General features: G+C 45.8%; 1 protein-coding gene across 3 annotated transcripts in view; it reads right to left on the reverse strand.

Moving 5' to 3' along the window:
• The window catches only part of SRGAP2 (SLIT-ROBO Rho GTPase activating protein 2), a 160,266-nt gene extending 141,856 nt beyond the window's left edge, over window positions 1–18,410 (reverse strand). The window contains exon 1 of one of the 3 annotated variants that reach the window (XM_019546531.1): window positions 17,759–18,408. In XM_019546531.1, coding sequence (XP_019402076.1) covers window positions 17,759–17,825 — 67 coding nt within the window. In that variant the 5' untranslated portion in view covers window positions 17,826–18,408. Of the gene's footprint in view, window positions 1–17,758 lie in introns of all 3 variants that reach the window. The other 2 variants (XM_019546530.1, XM_019546533.1) reach the window with 2 other exon arrangements.
• Window positions 18,411–18,531: the final 121 nt, after the last annotated feature.

Genomic DNA, 18,531 nt, shown 5'->3' on the forward strand with positions numbered 1-18,531 from the left:
GGTGGAATTGATGCTTTGAGACTGGGACCTTGGGAGTGGAGGGGGAAGAGATAGTCCCACTGAAGTCTACCTCGAAGCTCCCACCCCTGTCTATAAAGTACCCGGATGCATTTTGTACCAAGCAGTAAATGGTACTCGTGATGGCGAACCGGGCTTTAACGTGGTTTGGCACAAGCCACGCGCAGAGAAAGCGTGCTCTCCCACACCGCTAGGCGAAGCCCTTAGGGTGGAGGAACGAGCAGGGACAAAGATGTGCCCTGAAGGCAGAGCACAAACACGTTCTGCGAAAGGTCATCGGCTGGGAAACCAATGTACAAATTCATTTAAAGTATCTAACAAACCAAGCCCAAGGCTGGACACGCTGGGACTTGTCCAGACGGTGTTATTTAACAAATGTTCGTGGCAACACATGGCGCTGCAATCTCCAACCCTCTTGCTGAGCTATGGACCACACGTCCTCCCCCGCGTCCACTTCAGCCCTCCAAGTGCCCGCCGCTCAGCTGCATTTCCACTCACATCAGGGCTGGGATTTACCATTTTGGAACAAAAAATCCCCAAAAACATCCGGTCTGACCCCTTGCCCCGGCCAGAGTAACTTTTCTTAAAACCAAATTGAGGCAGCTCTGCCCTCCGAACTCTGCCCTCTCTAACCAGGGATTTAAAAGCCGCACGGAGGAGCTTGCTCAGTATGGGGCGCGACCTGTAACCGAGCCTCATAAACCTTGCTAGCCACCTCACTGGCAGGTCAACCCAAAATTATTCCTGACCCCTTAATCTTTTTACCTGCCTGTGTTTATTCAGGTTACTTACAACACAATGCCACCGGATCAGGCAACTTCTGCACAAAGGATCTAATTCAGCGACTGAAAGCCTGTTGAAATATTTCGGCATGGCTCCGAATCAACCAAAAAAAACCACCCTAGAGCCATCCCTTCCCCCACTAAAATATAAAGTAAGATGTACCATGAGATTAGCAAGAAGCTTAAATTACATCGCTTATGGTCAGAGCAGAAACCCCACATAATTCTCCTCATTCTGTAAGTTATCTGAGAAAACAATATTGAAATTTTGAAGTGGGTGAGAAAAAGGTAATTGTTATTGCATGCACAGTATAAAACACACACATACGCTTTTAACAAGTAGTAACTTATATTCTCCAACCTGGAAGCGGCCTGGAAAAACCATCCGTAATGCTTAAAACATACTGCAAAAAGTCTGAGAGCTGGAATGCTGTAAAGGTGATCAGAGCAAGGGAGGAAAGCTGTGCTTTTGCTGTAGCTTTGCCACCTAAGAGCCCCTATCCTCCATCTGAAATCCCAGACCTTCAAAACATCCCGGTTTCTGCTGCAAGACTAAAGGAATGAGGGTACTAAGGCTGAAGCTTTAGCAAAGCCGAGAAGGGAGTTTTAGCAAGATGTTTAAAAACTCTTTGTTTTTGTTAACACCTGTTTATCTCAAATACTTGGCAAAAATTGGGGAGGACAATTCCTGGCGAAATATTTAAGGACTCTGGCCACTTCAACGCCAGTTGTCTACTCTTCCAACAAAAACAAGACTTGACACCGCACACATTTCTAGGAACAATTAAAAATGGGGGCAGGGGGATATCGAAAGCTTCATTGTGTATAGCACAAGGGAGAAAAATGGGCACAAAGAGTTTGTAACACTCAGTTTTGCAACTATGCATTTAGACTGGGATTTTCAAGGGAGTAAGGCACCCAAACTACATTGGTTTAGGGTGTCTAAGTGCTTTACACTCTTTGGAAAATCCCCATCTCAAGGTATGCACTTGGGTTTGTAACCTATAACCCCGTCTTTCCAGCAGGGCGATTCCCTGAATGATGAGACAGAATGAGTTGGCGCTGAACAGTACTACACATCCTTTTTTTTTAAAAAAACAGACTGAAAAATTCAAAGAGAAACAATTACTTGTTTTTTCCATGCTGTGGCAGGCACCAATCCTACCAACCCTTCTGAACATCCCTAACTTACACACGCACCTGGTCCCAATGAAATCACTTGGGGTTCCCATGTATACATAATAGCCTCCCCAAAACCCACTGTAATGGCTTCACATCATAATTTGTGGCATACAGGAATATCAGAACTCAGCTGGAAAAAAAGAGATCAATGTGGCAGTAAAAAAAGCTCAAAAACAATTAAGAATGATTTAATTCGACAGCTCTTTAAAGTATTTAAAAAACAGGTTTTTCACAGGGGCTACTTCAGCACCATACACCCACCACCGCTGAGCAATAGAAAGCTTCATCACTGGAGATAAAAAAAAAAAAAAAAAAAGAGCCAGAGCTGCAGAAATATATGCTATACTACTGAAATAGGAGCATGCAAGTACTAAACACAGAAAGGTCAACAGCTTTTAATACAGCGACTGTCAAATTAGAAGCACCTCAACGAGGGCTGTGTGTTTTTACATAGCAAGAAGGCTTTCAGAGGAGCTCCTGAGATAGAAGCAGAGAGGGGGGAAAGAGACCCGATTTCCCCGTACATCAGCGTGTTCTCTGTCTATTCACAGAGCTAAATTTATTTTTACTCTTATTGTTGAGGAGTCAAAGCCATTCTGCAAGCACCATTTAACCTTCTCACAAGACACAGCACAGGTCAGGTTGGTTAAATGCTGAACAGTTTAGGAAGCCAGCTGACTCTGCCTACGAGCAGCCAGTCTCCCCACTACACTTTCATATCCCACATGTGATTTCTCATGCACAAGGTCCCTAAAGGAATGCTTTTTCCTCTCTTCTTTAAAAGGAAATGGAGAGAAGCTCCCCCCCCCATCGGTAAATACACATACAAATTTTCCGAACAGGAATGGCAAGAAGAATGGATTCAGGGCTATTAAAACTGAAGGCGGTGGCAATAAAACCACCTGCTTCCCTTTTTTACACATCTGACCATGGCTACTGAATATGTTCTCATACCTTCACGGAGACCGGCTGAAGTGCAATCCTAAATCACTTGGGTTGACGCTAGTTGGTTGAGGGAAGCAACCATCTGTGAAGGGAACTAGCGCTGCAGAGGAAGGTGAACTGCGTTTTGTGAACTGACCTTTACAAATCGGAGTGGGAGCAGTGGCAAAAAACACGTTCACTTCTCCCCCCATCCCCTAACTAGGCTGGCACTTGCAACCTTCCCCCAATAGAAACTGTATTAGAATAATCCATGCTCTGTCACTTCAGAAAGTTGTGTGATACTGCTAATTAACCTAGACAGACACCAATTAATTAGCCAACTGCTGGCTTTCAGCTTGTAGGACCCCAGATTTACAAAGTGTTAGACTTGAACCAAACCCCCGCAAAGAGAGCACCTCCCTGGTCTGCTCTTATTATTGTAAGTTATTGCAACTTCCGTGGCATTTGAGTGGGAGCTGCCTCAGGCTGTTTGCCACGAGGGGTCGTCAAATTTGGAATTCATTCCTCCACTTTACTCTTACACTGGCTAGATTTTCTTTTTATCTTTATGAACACACTGCAAGGCCCATCTTTTTCACCAATACTTCTTGGGCAGAAAGGATAAAAGCCGGCGCATTTGTGGATGAGATGGATCGCGTTTGATTTGCTGTCTTCTGATCTAGAGGAAGACAGCGGTTTCATCTTTATAAAGGACTGCAAGACATATCTGGAGTGAGAAAACAAAAGAGAAGCGAAGAGTGTTTGGAATTACAAGCCTGGGCCAAAACAGAAGGAGTTCTTCCATTGATGTGTGCAGCCATTTACCACTACCAACGGTGCTAGCCCCATCAATGGGAAGTAACAGCTGAAGTGATCAGGGATCAGACCAACCTCAGAAAGAAGAAAGCCACTGCAGCCAAACCTGGATGAGATAAGTGGGGGAGCCTGACCCAGCTCCACACTATGAGGGCAACGCACAATGTAAAGGGAAGTGTGACCAGGAGAGGGGGAAGGAAATCAGCCCACCACTTCAGTCTTTGGGGGGACAAATACAATGCGTTTCCCAGCTGCAGCGTCTCAGCTGTACCCTGGGACCAGTTGCATCATGAATGCAGCTGCCAAACTTCAAGCAACAAGTGCTGCATCCCCTTCAGCTTTTCCCAGATCTTAAAGCATGCACCGCATCTGTGCTGCGTTACATTAATGCACAGGCAAAGCAATACAAAATATAGCATTATCACAGGCTCGAAATAAAGTGTAAGCACAATAATTGTAATCTTTTCGCTGACTTCGGTTCACCTTACAAGTGTACCTACAATAGGAGAGTGGCCAACCCCCACCCCCTAACACGGTGCAAGTGCGCAGACAAGGTCAGGCGTTGCCATCACCTTCTCAAGGCAGGTTAGATGGCACACAGGCAACCCGCGTGTTTCCCTTGCTCGCAGCATCCATGCAGCTGGATCATAGCGAACCAAACCCGAGCGGGGCTTGTCAGCTCAGGCAGTCAAGGCCTTCTGGTTTGATCGCGTACAAAGATGGCTCCAGATTCATTACACCACTTGTAGTCAAGAACGTCAAGAGAGTCGCAGCCTTGGGCAGCATCTATTTACTCATTTACTGTTCATCTTCCATGTCTTCATTTCTGTTTCATAACCAAAGGAAATGTCCTAAAGGCATTCATGGAATCAAGCCCACAGACTTGGGGGGAAAAAAAAGATGAAAACAAGCATTCAGGCCCTTTAGAAATTCAATTGCAGCGGGAAATGCAAGAAAGCACATTTTCATTCACAGCAAGTTAAGTTTCCATCTAAACATCATTACTATATCCTGTGACCTCTGTAATGCTGCAATTGTTCCTCCCTCTATATAGTGGAGACGCTTTTTCCCTCCTGCTCCAGATGTACAGTTCTGAGCTCTTTAGTGACAGAGTCTTTTGTTCGTATCTCAGCATCTTCCTGTAGTGCTGTGGAGTCAGTCCTATCGAGAAATCACATGGATTCTAGTGTAACCAGCCTACCAAGCCAACAGAAAATACAGGAAGGATACCGATTTTTTTTAAAAGGTCAGCAGTGATGAAGCAGGCCCTGCTAACAAGGGGAGGGGGCAAGGAAGTTAGTCAAATGCTTTCATTAAAAGACAGCAAGGCAAAGGGCTGCTTTCCAAAGGGAGGGGGAGGGAGAGAGAGAGAGAGAGAGAGAGAGGCCAAATGGACAAAAAGCTGTTTACTACATTTGCAGAACAGACTGTCATAAGAAAAATACAAACAGAAACGATCACAGCTCATGCACACACACTTCTGAAAAGGGAACAAACTAATCAGCCCATGAGAAAACTAAGAAAGAGTTTAATGTTACGATTACTGTTGTCCGTGTACAAGTCTACTGCACAAGCGTTGCAGCAGTAATAACAGCCACTCTTCCTATGTAGTGCTTTTAAATCAGTAGGCCTCCTCCAAGTGCTTCAAAACCTTTCATGTATGTGTTCTCACAGCACCCCTGTAATGCAAGGAAGTGTTAACCTTTAAAGATGAGAAAAATGGAGGGGGGGGGGGGCAGGGAAGAGAAGCAAAAGGACTTGCACGGTTGCACAAGGCATCTGGAGCAAAGAAACAAAAAGAAAAACCACACAAAACCATTTCACAGCTAAAACAACAAATACATGTGAAAGCAAATCACAGCCGTTTTGAAGACATGCAAGGACCATGTCAATCAACGTATCAGGAGGTTTTCCTCCCCCCCTGCTTCCAAGCCTTACAGCTCCAAGTGTGCACATAATTAAATCGCAAAGCTCAAGCTTACACTCAAGTCATTTTTCTAGCCCTAGCCAGGATTCTGACTCTACATACTAATAGCATTTTAACAGCCTGAAGGATAGTTAACTGTACATAATGCGCCACCCCCCCCACACCCAAAAGGTAACACACCCCGATCAACATCTGTGCGCCACAAACAGTGCGGCTCCTCCACGTTTGGAATATTCTCTTTCAAAAATTCGTTTCAAATCAAAGCCACCCACAACAGAGCGGGAGGGTCGCATCGCTTTAGTGTCCACGACGTTACAACACTGAAACGCGTTCCCTGCCACTGGAAGTCCAACCACGAGTCAACTGGTGCATCAGACACTGTGGTCAAGGCAGCACCGCTCAAAAAGCCAAGAACGTACGTTCGTCATGAAACTTAACTCGTTCAAAGAGATGCCAAGATCAAACACACCTAACCTCAGCTGCAAGCAGCAGAACAGTTGCCCTGGGACTTTTGGGGGGGGAATGTGTGCAGTTGCTTCCCCGGCCTCATGGCTTATTTTCTGGTGAAATTACTGAGATCATCCGCAGTGACAACAACGCTGGAAGATGCAGCTAAGTCACCATAGCTGTGGTTTCCTAAAAACTACTAGGGATACTGCACCGCGCAGCTGGAGCTGGATGGGCGAGGGAGAAGCCCAAGAAACCCGCTGAACTCATAGCAGTCTACCACCGACTTGTGGTTGCCACATGGCAAAAAATGCACGGGGTGGTTTACTGGAAACTTCTCCAACTCACGATCCAGCCCTCCTTCAGTTCTTTTAAATGTCAAATAGACCCAGGGCTGATGAAAGGCGCCGGTACTTCCCCTGGGGATTGAAGCCCTGAAACCAGTGCGAGACATGAGGAGAGCTCACAGATGCAGGGGGGTGGCTGGTTGTAGCCGTGTTGGACCAAGAACCTCGTCCACAGATGCCAGGAGGGGGTCCACGGTTATGGAGGTGGGCGCTAAGAGACGGAGACACTTCACCCCCGCCTATGAACACTTATTATTGCAGAAGCACCAGGACCCAGGAAGGGCACACTATAAAAACCTTCGAAGCGGAAGCAGGAATATGCAGCAGCAGACTTCAGCAGCGAAAGCTTCCTCAAAATGGTCCCGTGCACTTGCTTTCCCCCATGCGGACGGAGCACTTGGCCTCTCTGCAGAGACGGCGAACAAGGAGATTGATCGGTGCCGATCCAGCGCGGCGTACAGTGAGATCGCAGACCCGCTACCTAATTTCACACTGCTCACCTCAAAGCTAATGACCTTTCCTACAGATCTTTTTCCCCTAAAACATGGCCCCCCTACAGCTACCACTAACGAACCCTCGCCAACGGCAGCACCGCAGTAGACAAGATACCAACGACACAGCCGGCACGTCTTCTTACTGCTGAAACCTGCTCCCAGAGTGAAACATGAACGCCATTTAAGATGCCCGTAGTCACTGATGCCTTGCCTACGCTGGCACTCAAACTGCTTTTTACCAGTGCTGCACCGGTAGGAAAATTTGGGAACAGTAGAGATGAGAGGCGAAGACGCACCCGCTCAGGACGAGCATGACCCGCACCCAAAGGGCTCCATCTCCAATACCGACTTCCTAGATTGTAGGAGCTCACAATAACGAAGCCATGAGACACCCAATTATTTTTACATTCCAGCTGCTAGCATCCTCATGCCAGGGAGTGAAAACCTTCCATGCTGTGGCTTTTTTATAAGGCTCCAGCTGCCAGCACAATACATAGGAATATCCACAAGCACGGAGAAAGCTTGAGGTCATTCTCCCAACTACTTGTATACATTTCCTCCACATAGAGAACAATTTACTGAGCAGCCAAAAAATTACCCAAGCCACAGAGTTGCAGAAAGCCAGTAAAAAAAGACAGACATATGTGAATCGACATCTGATATTTTCTGCCTGGTTTATTTAAAAAACAACCAACACTCCAGAAACTAATGCTGGTGGTCATTTTAAGAGGTATCTGTATCAACGACTTAAAATCCGACAGCAAAGAAAGCAGATTAGGTTAACTGAACAAGGAAAATGCTATCATGTTCATTTTCATTACAAAAACCAGTCAACGATGCAGAAATAGTTTGATTAAGCCTTAAGCTCTTTGGTCAAAAAAAATGGATCCATTTACTTGGGGAGCGGCAGTTCAGCAAGTCTGAAGGTACAAATTCAGGAAGGACAGAAACTACTTTTCTCAGGGTAGCATTATGGCACGGGCAAGGGCAACCAGGCATTTATCCAAAGGAGAGTCAGACTAATTCCCAGCCTGCAACTGCTAGCGTTTTTAATTTTCTTTCAAGTAGAATCAAATGGTAAGCGTTCACCATCTGTAAATTGTAAAAAGTTCCTCTATTTACAATCTGCATGAAAATACGTGTCTAAATGACAATGGGGGGGAAAAAAAAAAAATACTATTTCAGATTAAAAGCAGCAGAATGGAAGCCAAGAAGATATTACTGGAAATTCTAAGGGAAAAAAAAAGCCTCAAAATTAATAGCGCCGACTAAATATCATCACTGCAGCATTTCACTCCTGTAGATCTAAATCCTCTCTTGGTTGAGCGTTAATCTGCTTATTCTGTTACCTTCTTAAGCTCAAGATGCCAGGAGCTGCTCATGTGCCACATTTCCACCAAGATAAGAAAGCTGGCAGCTTCATCAAGCCTTATTTTACAGAAATAAATGGGATCGCAAAATAATTTAAAATTTCAGAACAGGCAAGAGCAGCACCTTGGTATGGCTGAGAAGGGTCAGGAACTTCCAGGCTTCTTTCGAGGCGACTTGCCCAACTTCCCCCATGGGGTTTTGTTTCATTTGCTCCCTCCCTCCCACCCCTTCCCTTCCCATCAAACATCACAGTACAGCGGGACTTTGCTGCCCCAGTTGTTCAGCCTTATCAAAGCAAAGTTGGCTGCATCTAGTTGAAGCAAACGTCCAGTTGAAACCCGAAAAGTCCTTCCCAAATTAAAATGAGCCTAGCTTCCTATAAAATCCAGAGCGGTTGACAAAGCAGCAGCCTAAACTCGGGCTCCTCCTGAAAGCCCTGCATAGACCATTCAGTTAAGTCTTTAATAGCCACGTTTCTCTTACTTCCAAATCACAACTCTAAAACTCCTGGATTATTTTCCCCCACTTTGCTAGCACCTTGGATGAAAGAGAGAGGATCAGAGCAAGAAACTTCATCCCCCATCCCCCAAACCTCTAGGGCTATTTGGAGATTTTATTACTGGCGTTTTACTCCCAAGATTTACTGCGTTATTTCATGCAACATGCTGCAGCATACGGAAACATACACATTGCATTAAATGAATGATGGTGCCAGACGCATCTGGCTTAAAAGACTTCCCCACCCCCAGCTCGCATTTACATTTATATTTGCTCCCATTCCTCCTGCCTTGCTAGGTTAAGGACTGACAAGTTATAAGCTTATTTCTCCCAACGCATAAATCCTGACCAAGCTGCCTATCACAAACTCTTATCTAGGCTCACCACATACTACTCTTGTAACATCATGCCCAAGCTAAATCCAGAGCACAAGCAGGGCTCCCAAATAATTCCAGCTCTTGTAAACATACGATCATTTTACATTTAGATTTACAAAGGAAGTGCAGTATTTTGCTTTACGATCCCAAGCATTTGCTTCTCGCTCCAGGAACGATTAACTCTCTCGCTACTGATCCGAGGCATGGTTTTGGGGCCGCACGTCCCGTGGCTCCAACAGTCAGTTTTGTCAAACCCATTGCTTCGACACCGGGTGTGAATTGGCACAATCCATTTGCGATGGGAGCTTTGCTTTTGGAAAGAAAACAGGCTTACTTTCCTCAACTTTTTGTCGGAAGTGCAGGTTTTCTGGCTATAAACATGTGCACATAAAAGTGTCCCTGCCCAACATAATAAAAGCACAGGGATTTGCTGGATATTCAGGAAGAGGAGGGCCAAGGGTACAGTCTTTGTAGCTAAGAAATGGCACAGAAGATCAGGACCGTCGTGCCCATCTCTGCCGCACGCCTCCTTTCAGCCGTAGGCAAGTTGCTTCACTTGCAGTATCTATTTCCACCATCAGCAAGACAGACTATAAGAAGAGCGAGAGGATTAGCGATGCATTTGGAAAGGACAAAGATCCTCAGGAGGAGGGTATTTCTTTTGCCGCACTTCCAGTGTAATTCAAGGAGAACGTGTCACAAATATGCCACCGTTACGTGGCAACCGAGTGTGGCATAACACAAAGTATTCAAAAGGAGGCACAAAACCTGAACTGTATAAGAGGGTCTGCCTAGGAGCCAAACACCAGCAAAAGCATGCCAAGTGGAAGATAAAGGCAGCAGTCTTGCACAAAGCCATCTAAAAATGGATGATTTTCCAGTGAATAAGGAGACGCTCTTCCTGGAGGTAAACAATGGGCATCAGAGAAACACGATGCTCCAATTTTGCTACATGGATGGATGCAATTAAACAGGCCTCTCCCACGACATCGCCATTCAAGTACCAAATGGAGCCTTTGTCTGAAGAAGAGGCACAAGGTCAATCAAATGAACATTAAGGATTTTCATATCAACCTGGCTCCCCGTGGATTACCAGATCAGAGAATGCAACCAGACAGAAATGCAACAGCTGAATTCAGTACCAAGGTGGGAGGACTTGTAGCAACCTCCTTAAGAGCATTACAATTTCGTATTATAGCAGTTGTCGTAGTGTTGAACCAACTACGTTGTTGATCCAGTAAGAGGCATTTCCAAAAACACCCCAAACCAACAACCCTTGCTTCTTGAAAGTTCCTGACTGACACGTGCGGTAGGCGAGCACTTAACCAACCCAGGTAACTGGGTCCTTTAAATAAGCTTTTTACAAAGCTATCGACAAACCGGTAATGCATTAGCAAGAAAAGACTTTCCAGTTTCCATGTGGCTTCTTGGTCTTTTGCCAATTAGTCAATACCTTTTTAGAGAATAAAATCTGGTTTCCAATTGGCAGATGGCACAAAAACGAAAAACCCACCCACACACCCCCACAGCATCACGCATTAGGATCCAAGTTTCTCAACTGCTCCTTCCAAGAACACACATTTAAAGTTCAGGAAAATGTCAGTTTGAAAAGAAGGGCGTCAGAAAAAGTTGCTGGTGATTAAGAAAAAAAAAAAAAAAATCAGTGAGCCCAAAGATTCGGAGACTGAAAGTAAGAATTAAGAGCTTGGAGAGCCCCTGCTCTAGAAAGTCTTCATATTGCTCAAGCTTGGGAGAAATGGCATGTTCCTTTTTCATATTTGAGAAAAAGGAGTATTGTTGAACTCTCTACACTCGAGGTGCAAACGCCAAGCCACCTAAGTGGTCTGTAACGTGCCCATTTTGAACCGTGCCTCTCGTCTGCTGAAGTCTGCTCTCTAGCCAAGTCTTCTCCGGATCTCGTACGTCCAAACAAAATACAGCTTGGGCAAGGAGAAAGGAGAGGCAGGCTACCGCAACACTTCCAGAAGATGCAGGGCCCAGGTTTCTACCTCTTCAGAACATTCATTAAAAGGTGGGAAAGGGCAGAGGTGGGGGCACGTGCATGCAAAATGAGCCAAACCAGGATGTGGAAGAAATTAAGAGGCCACCCCCTTTTTCTCCCCCCCCCCACCAAGTCATGCTGGTCAAACATGTTTCAGGAATAAAAAATAGCCATTTAGGGATAAGAAAAGAAGTAAAAATCATGGTGGGACTGCTCCGGCTGGCACAAAGGGAAGGAAACAGGCTGGCCAACTAGCAGCCTTATATGAAGAGCTCGTGCAGAAGTTACATGGACAATCTCTTCCTTTCCAAAGATGCAACAGTACTCATTAGGGCTTGAATCCTTTTGATTAGCTTTGAAGTTTTAACTGATGAGAAGACCGGCCACTTTGGGGGCTGGAGGTGAAGGAAGGAGGAATGACTCTCCTCCCCTCCCCCCATCCTCATTAATAATCCATTAGCAGGCAGCACACAGAAGACCAGGAATACAAACTGTATCTGTAACACTAAACCAGGCACTGAGCAGGGCCCCCCTCTTGGCATCCAACTTTTTAGTTGGCCCGTTCTGAACAGATCCAAACCTCCAGGGATTAGCACTATCAAAAACTGCAGGGAAACAGATGACTTCTAAAGCAATCCCATACCCAGAGGTTTGGAGTAAGTCATTGCCGCGAACAAATGGAATCACTTACAGGCATAGAGCAATGATTAACTGTAAAACCCCCTTAAAAGGTAGTTTTACATTGTAAATGTAAACAGTAATCCAATATACACAAACTGGACACTTTAAAATATTCCACTCGACCTGGCAAAGTGAACCGAAAACTGCATTTTGTTGTTTACACCGCATATCAAACAGCCGTGGCCAAAGCAGCACCGCACCGTCCGGCCGCCGTCCCCAAAAGTAGACACGCGTGCCCATATCTGTAGCTAGAAACGGGATCAAATTAAATGGTCACAAAGAAACTGCCCTAAACAAAGGATCCAGTTACTCAGTTCATCATCACCGTGGATAAAGTGCTAGAGACGGTACTGGAAGCCTTTGCCAAGGCTGATAATGAAGTATATCTAGGTAATGCCTCTTGCCCGGAATAGGGCTCCATATACGCTTACCCTATAGAGCAGCAGTCTGATACATCTATTATCTATGTTCAGTAAGTCATGCCATTCCAAAACATGAGATTTACATACATAGACGCTTTTTTCAAGAAGGTTCTTCCAAAAATTAGCATCTATCAACCAGCTGCTGACTGAACTAAACCGCTCTGAATTACCACCAACAACCGGGGTGCCTGCCACTGTCTCCGACCCCAGAGCGACAAGCGTGTAAGGGAGCACGGCAGCCTCCCAGAAGAGCCCCAGCCTGCAAGAGGGACCTTACCAGGATTAAAGATCCAGCTAACATTGCTTAAGGTGAACAAAGTCTAGCTCACAAAACGGTCACCTGCAGATTTCAAAATAGCCGTGCAAGCAAAGGGTGATAACCAGGCCGACTCGGCCACACGCAATTCCACGTCACAAGGAGAAACCGGAGCTGCCGCCAGCGTTGGCGGAGGTGTTAAAAAGGCAAGATGCCGGTATACCAGACTCGGTTTGAAAGTATGAGGGGGAGGGGAAACATCACCCTTTGGGAACAGCAGCCCAGCATCTCCTGTTATTAAGTCCCATTTCTGCAATAGGCTGAGTGAACATGCACACACCGGGTCTCCTCCACTTGTTCAGGATTAATCTGATCTATTTTTTTTTTTTTTTTTCCATATTCCCCATATACACTGAACTCTGGTGAGCAATTTCCCTTTCAAGGAGGGAGGGAAGATTTTTTGTTTAAACCTTTGTTACTTGCTGCTTTTTCAGGAACGAAATAAAATGGATTTTGAACCCTCGCTACGGCAGCATTAGTTCTCCCGAGCCCCAGCCATGGAGCTATTTACTGCAGCTTTACCCAAACTGATTAAATAAGGCTCTCCTGGGAGAGGATGAGAAAGAAGAGAAGAGTCAGAGGAGAAAAGCGTTGGCCTTCCTTCTCACAGACAAGCGGCGCTCCGATTTAAACGCACTGAAGCCAAGGAGGAACATGGTGGTCTCGCATCAGACCCAGATGTGCAGCTGGCCAACTCCTCCATGCCACGCTTGTATAAACGAATCCTCTGTCATCCCACAGCCCATGCACAGGAGCCGGGAAAGACAATCCAGGCAAAGGGATGAGCCTGTGCTAGCAAAGCCAAAGGATCTCAGTTCCCAGCTTGGTAGCTCCCCGTCTCACAGTATCCCTCCCCCCCAAAACCCCATCCTCAGGAGAATGCCTCCTGTCTGACATGTAACCCAATGTTTTAAATACTTTCCCCAAATACAACAGTATTCTTAACTACACCCTTTCTAGGAATCTGCCTTGATACTTGCTTGTCCTCCAACCCCCCGGAGCGTAAGATGCACCCAAGTGCATGAAAAACAGCCATTCAAGGAAGCCCTGCCAGTTCTACCATCACTTTGGTGCATATGGAAGGCAGAAGCTCAAAGTTTCTACTGCGGGTAGTTAAGCCACTAAAGTTGGTGACTTTTTTGCAACCTTCTCCAGGCAGTGCGGTGGGACCTTGATTCCCTTCAGTCCAATCAGACACAGGAAACTTCCATTTGCCCAGATTTGGACACGACCGTACCCAAAGAGCCATCACAACGGCACTCCCCACACAGTCCCTGGAGTTACCCCAACTAAAGCCCCAAGGCTCGAGGAAAGAAACTCCCAAGTGACCACAGCCATGCTCAGGCTTAGGGACCGGGCAAATCGCAGCTGCAACAGAAAAAGAAGAGGCATGCTTATGATGGTTGCAATAAAGAAACAAATACCTCAGATGGCCACAATTAATTCTTGGGGGAACAATAAGTGCCGCTAATTAAGACTACTTTCATTGGACACACAGTCACAGTTTGATGATCTAGCTTGAGCAGCGGCTCAGCACCACGGAGTAATTATGACCTTACTAATCACAAACCAATGCCTTTCTCCAGGTAGGTTTCGTTAGCCAACCCCAGATAGTTAATGAAGGTTTCAAACCAAGCTGAGGCATTTTATTAGGTGCAAGAAAGAGCACAGTCATTGTGAATTAATTATTTTTAAGTGAAGTCTCAAAACACAGCTGCCTCACATCACCCTATCATAGGACGTAGCTAAAAATGCGCACCTTTTTTAACGTCAGCAAACACGCCATCACAAAACTCTCCCATAGCCCAGACAGATGGATAATGCCTTATAGTGTAGACGGCACCCAATATAACAAAATTCATTTTAGCTGGTGCTGAGGCAGCCACCTCGGGGATGAATTCCTATAGCAACCATGCACAAACAGAATAGGAAAAACTAAGTGCTCAGACAGTGCTACAGAAATAATTTAGAGAGATGGAATATTATCCACCAGGGTTAACATTTGCCCAGGTCACCACAATTAACATCACAGCTTTTGTTACACAAGGACCATGGAATTTTTAACCACCACAAATGGACAAGCCTTTAGACTTCAGCCATCCAACAGTCAGTGCCCTGCATCACCACGCCGGAGAATAATGGTAACTGATATGACGGGATACGATTGAAACGATAAGCCATTAAGAAAACAGTGCAACCTCCTGAATCACGGGTGCTACTTCTTCCTGCTGCTTTCTGGCATCCTGGTAGAGAGCTTCAATTCCAATACAGACCAACCCTCTTCACACAACACATTTCACACCTGAAGCTAACAACACCGCAGGTCAGTTAACACGCTTCAGAATAAAATAGAGCTGTCCTCTCTTCCTGGAGCACAGTTATTTAAGTACGTCTGCCCACGTGCTGCAAGGTGGAGGTGGATCAGGGTGCTTTAATTAGAGCAACTCTGAGAGCCTCTCTAATTAAAGCACCTGTATTCAGCATCCCTGCGCTTCAAAATGCACCGAGGCACTTCAACTAAAGCTCGTTCAATAAGCTTTAGTTAAAGCACCCCTGCTGCCATTTTGAAAGGCGAGGATGCCCAACACAAGTGACGTGGAGGCTGCTGGAGCGTGCTAATTAGCATGCATTACAGCAGAGGTCCCTCACGTCTATAGGTGACCTAAGAGACTAGCGGTGCAACAGTTAACTGCTCTGTATCAAGAAAGCCCTTGTTTCAGTATGCTGAAGGAGGGAACCTTCACCTCAACAAAGGGGATATGGGGGGAAATAATATCCCTGTGCTTGTTTTATTTTGATAACCATCTGCCACCCAGCCACTGACACAGTATAGTATCATACTGTACATATTAGATGTGTTCAGAATTGACTTATCTGCGTGCTATCTGTCCGCTGCACATTAGGTCAGTGCACAAAGCTCGGGCTCAGAGCACCTCTCAGCGCCACTTTAATTTGCAATGTAACTGAATTCCTCCCAACTGCACAACGGCTGGAACAGAGTAGGAGCAATCAAGCCCGAGTCTTTTCAAGCACCCTGAACTGACTAGGTCTCATCAATTAGAGACCCAAGGTACCCTGAGAAGCAAGAGAGTCTTTAACCAGATGCAAAAAGCTTCTCCCAGGCTGCACGTATCATTATCCAGCATTGTTCAGTTGAGGTTGGACAAGGGGCAACTCCAGTTAGGTCCTTGACAGAGGAAGGACTCAAGCCATCTTTTCCCAGCTGTGTCCCATTTGGACTGTGGGCACTCTAAAAGACTAACCAGCTTGTCAAATGAGCATGTGTTACTGCAAATAAAAAGAAGAGGTGGCAGGACAAAAGATACACAACTCCGGGCAGTGCTGCTGCCTGCCATCCAAGGGCCCGGCAGCATCTGAGAAAATGTAGAAACAAACAGCCAAACAAAGACAAGTCAAACCCACACTGAGTCCACTAGCAAGGCCTACACTCACCATCGTCTTTTACTCAACTAAAATAGGGCATGTTTGCTGCTGAAATCTTAACGAGCGTCAGCCCATGAGTTCATGTTGGTCACTGTGTAAACCCCTCGAAACTGTACCAGTCAAAGTGGTAAAGTACTGCTGGCAGAGCAAATAAATGGAAGTGAAAATATTCAGTGGGTGCAGTTCAATACCGAGTTCATGCACAGCAGAGAAGCCACTGAAAAAGGAGGCATGCACAATTTTCTTTTCCAACCTCTGCTAATGAAAGAGGATGAGCTCTACTAGTTCCAGAAATCTTGGAAGACATGACGTCAAGAAACACTCCCTCCCTCCCTGTGCTAGTTATAAATGCAGCAACAGACTTTGATTAGAAAAACGAGTTCATAGATCAAGCACATTGAAGATGCTTTCATTTAATAATAAGAAAAATGTATAATGCCCTTTTCTGCATTTACTTTAACAGCAGTTCCCATCTAAATCCAACCTGACAAAACTAGTTCAACAATATCTGTCAGATCAAAAAAAAAAAGGAGCACACCATTCATCATTTCTAACATGTAAAAATAATGTGCACGACCATATGTTGATCTTAAATAAAGGATAAAAGATGTTGTAACTTCCTTACTTAGCAAAGAAAAGTACAAAATTTACTGTTAGATATGACATGTTATGAAAAGTATGTTGATATTCAGCAGTGACCAACCATTTTTCAGTGCAAATAATTAAAAAGCATGACTGAAAACCACGATTTAAAAATCGCTGCTTTTAATCTAGGGCTCCTACTTACCGATTTAAATCACAGATTAAAAATTGGTGATTTAAATCAATCACTTATATCCCAAGGCCATCCTTTTCTGCACACTATGAGCATACCAAGCAAGTTTCAATCACTTAAGTAACCTCCTAAATCTAGTTATTTCCCAACAGCAGCAATTTACCAAGTAACGTACATGGAAGAATTTTTTTCATGGATATTATCTTGAAAGCTTTGCAAACACAAGAGAGGTCAGCCAACATTTCACTATCCTCTGTCACCCAAGGCATGCAGGATCCTGGAATCAAGCCAGCGTATACTTATGTGGAATATGTATATCAAGTTACTGTCATTCCAGATATGCCTTAAGAGGACTGCAATGCCATTTACATGCGTTACATACATGTCCTGCAACCATGGGGTCTCAGCCAGGAGTGCAGGAAACCTACAGCGAGCATGGTCCTATTGAGTATGAGAGACCGAATAATAGCGCTATTTGGCACAGACAGGTACGAAGAGACCCTCTAAGCAAGGGTCAACAATAGTGGCAAATGAAACGTCCTCTTTAGGTGCTACACAAGGTTGCAAAGATTCCTCAGGGAGTGGAAATTAAAAAGCACAGTTCGCCGCCTCTGGCATTTCAAACCCAAGCATATTCTCCAGCCTGCAGACCAAAATACATACGTCTCCCTAAAATTCAACAATTGATCATATGCAGGGAAAATTTCCTCTCGTTAAGATGCACAAGACAGCACTGACATGGCAGGGGGGTGTGGAAACCGCCCCCCGCAAATTCCTTACGACATTATATTATGAAAAAAGGCTGCAAATTCCAGGCAGCCTGCAAACGCTTCCCTCCTTCCCCACCCATCTCCGTAGTGCAAACTCTTCCATTTGCAAGTCAAGGCTGCACTAACAATATAAATCTCAATGGGGGTGGAAACCCCTTTCCTTACCTTTCACTTGAGTGTCATATTCAGCTATGATCTCCTTATCCTTTTTGAATTTAGCTGGCGACGTCATGTTTTCCTTTCCCCCCCCAAAAAAGAAGATTAACCTCAGGACAGATCCACCAGAACACAATGAATAAATGCAGTGCGGTTCCTCCCAAAGCAATGCCCTGGTTTTCTTCCTGTCCTCCTTCAAGGAAAAAAAAAAAAAGAGAGCGAGGAGGAGAGACTATCAGTCCATGGAGAGAGGTCCGTCTGGGGGGGCGCGTGGCCGCAGAAACACGCAGCTGCGAAGAGCTCGGGGATGGAGGAGGCAGCAGTTTTGTTTCCCTGCACCAAAACCCGCAGCAGCAGCAGCAGCGGCAGCGGCGGCGACGGCAGCAGCAGACGACGGAGATCCTGCAGCCCCCAAAGGCTTTTCCTGATCGCTACCATGAACGGCACAGCCAGGGAGTGGAAGTCCTTCCGCACAGCATGTTGTGTGTGGGCTTGGTCTGCTCGGTTTTTGGGGGTGGGTTTTTTTTGGCGGGGGGGGAGGGGTGGCTTTTTTAAATCGGTTCAGAAATGATGCAAACCGAGCCCCAGACGGGAGCAGAGGCGACGGCCCCAAAGCTGATCCCTTCGGCTCCCCGGCCTGCTGAGGCAAGGGAAAAAATGCATTAAAAATGTAACTTCTCGCTGCCTCACGCCAGGAAGGACCCCGCCCGCGTGCAGGAAGGGCTCGACGGGGCCAGGTGCGCCAGGTAAAGCGCCTGCATCACTGCCGGGGGGAGGCACTG

The sequence above is a fragment of the Crocodylus porosus genome, unplaced genomic scaffold, assembly GCF_001723895.1.
Source record: "Crocodylus porosus isolate Cpor-Errol unplaced genomic scaffold, CroPor_comp1, whole genome shotgun sequence".
Lineage (NCBI taxonomy): Eukaryota > Metazoa > Chordata > Crocodylia > Crocodylidae > Crocodylus > Crocodylus porosus.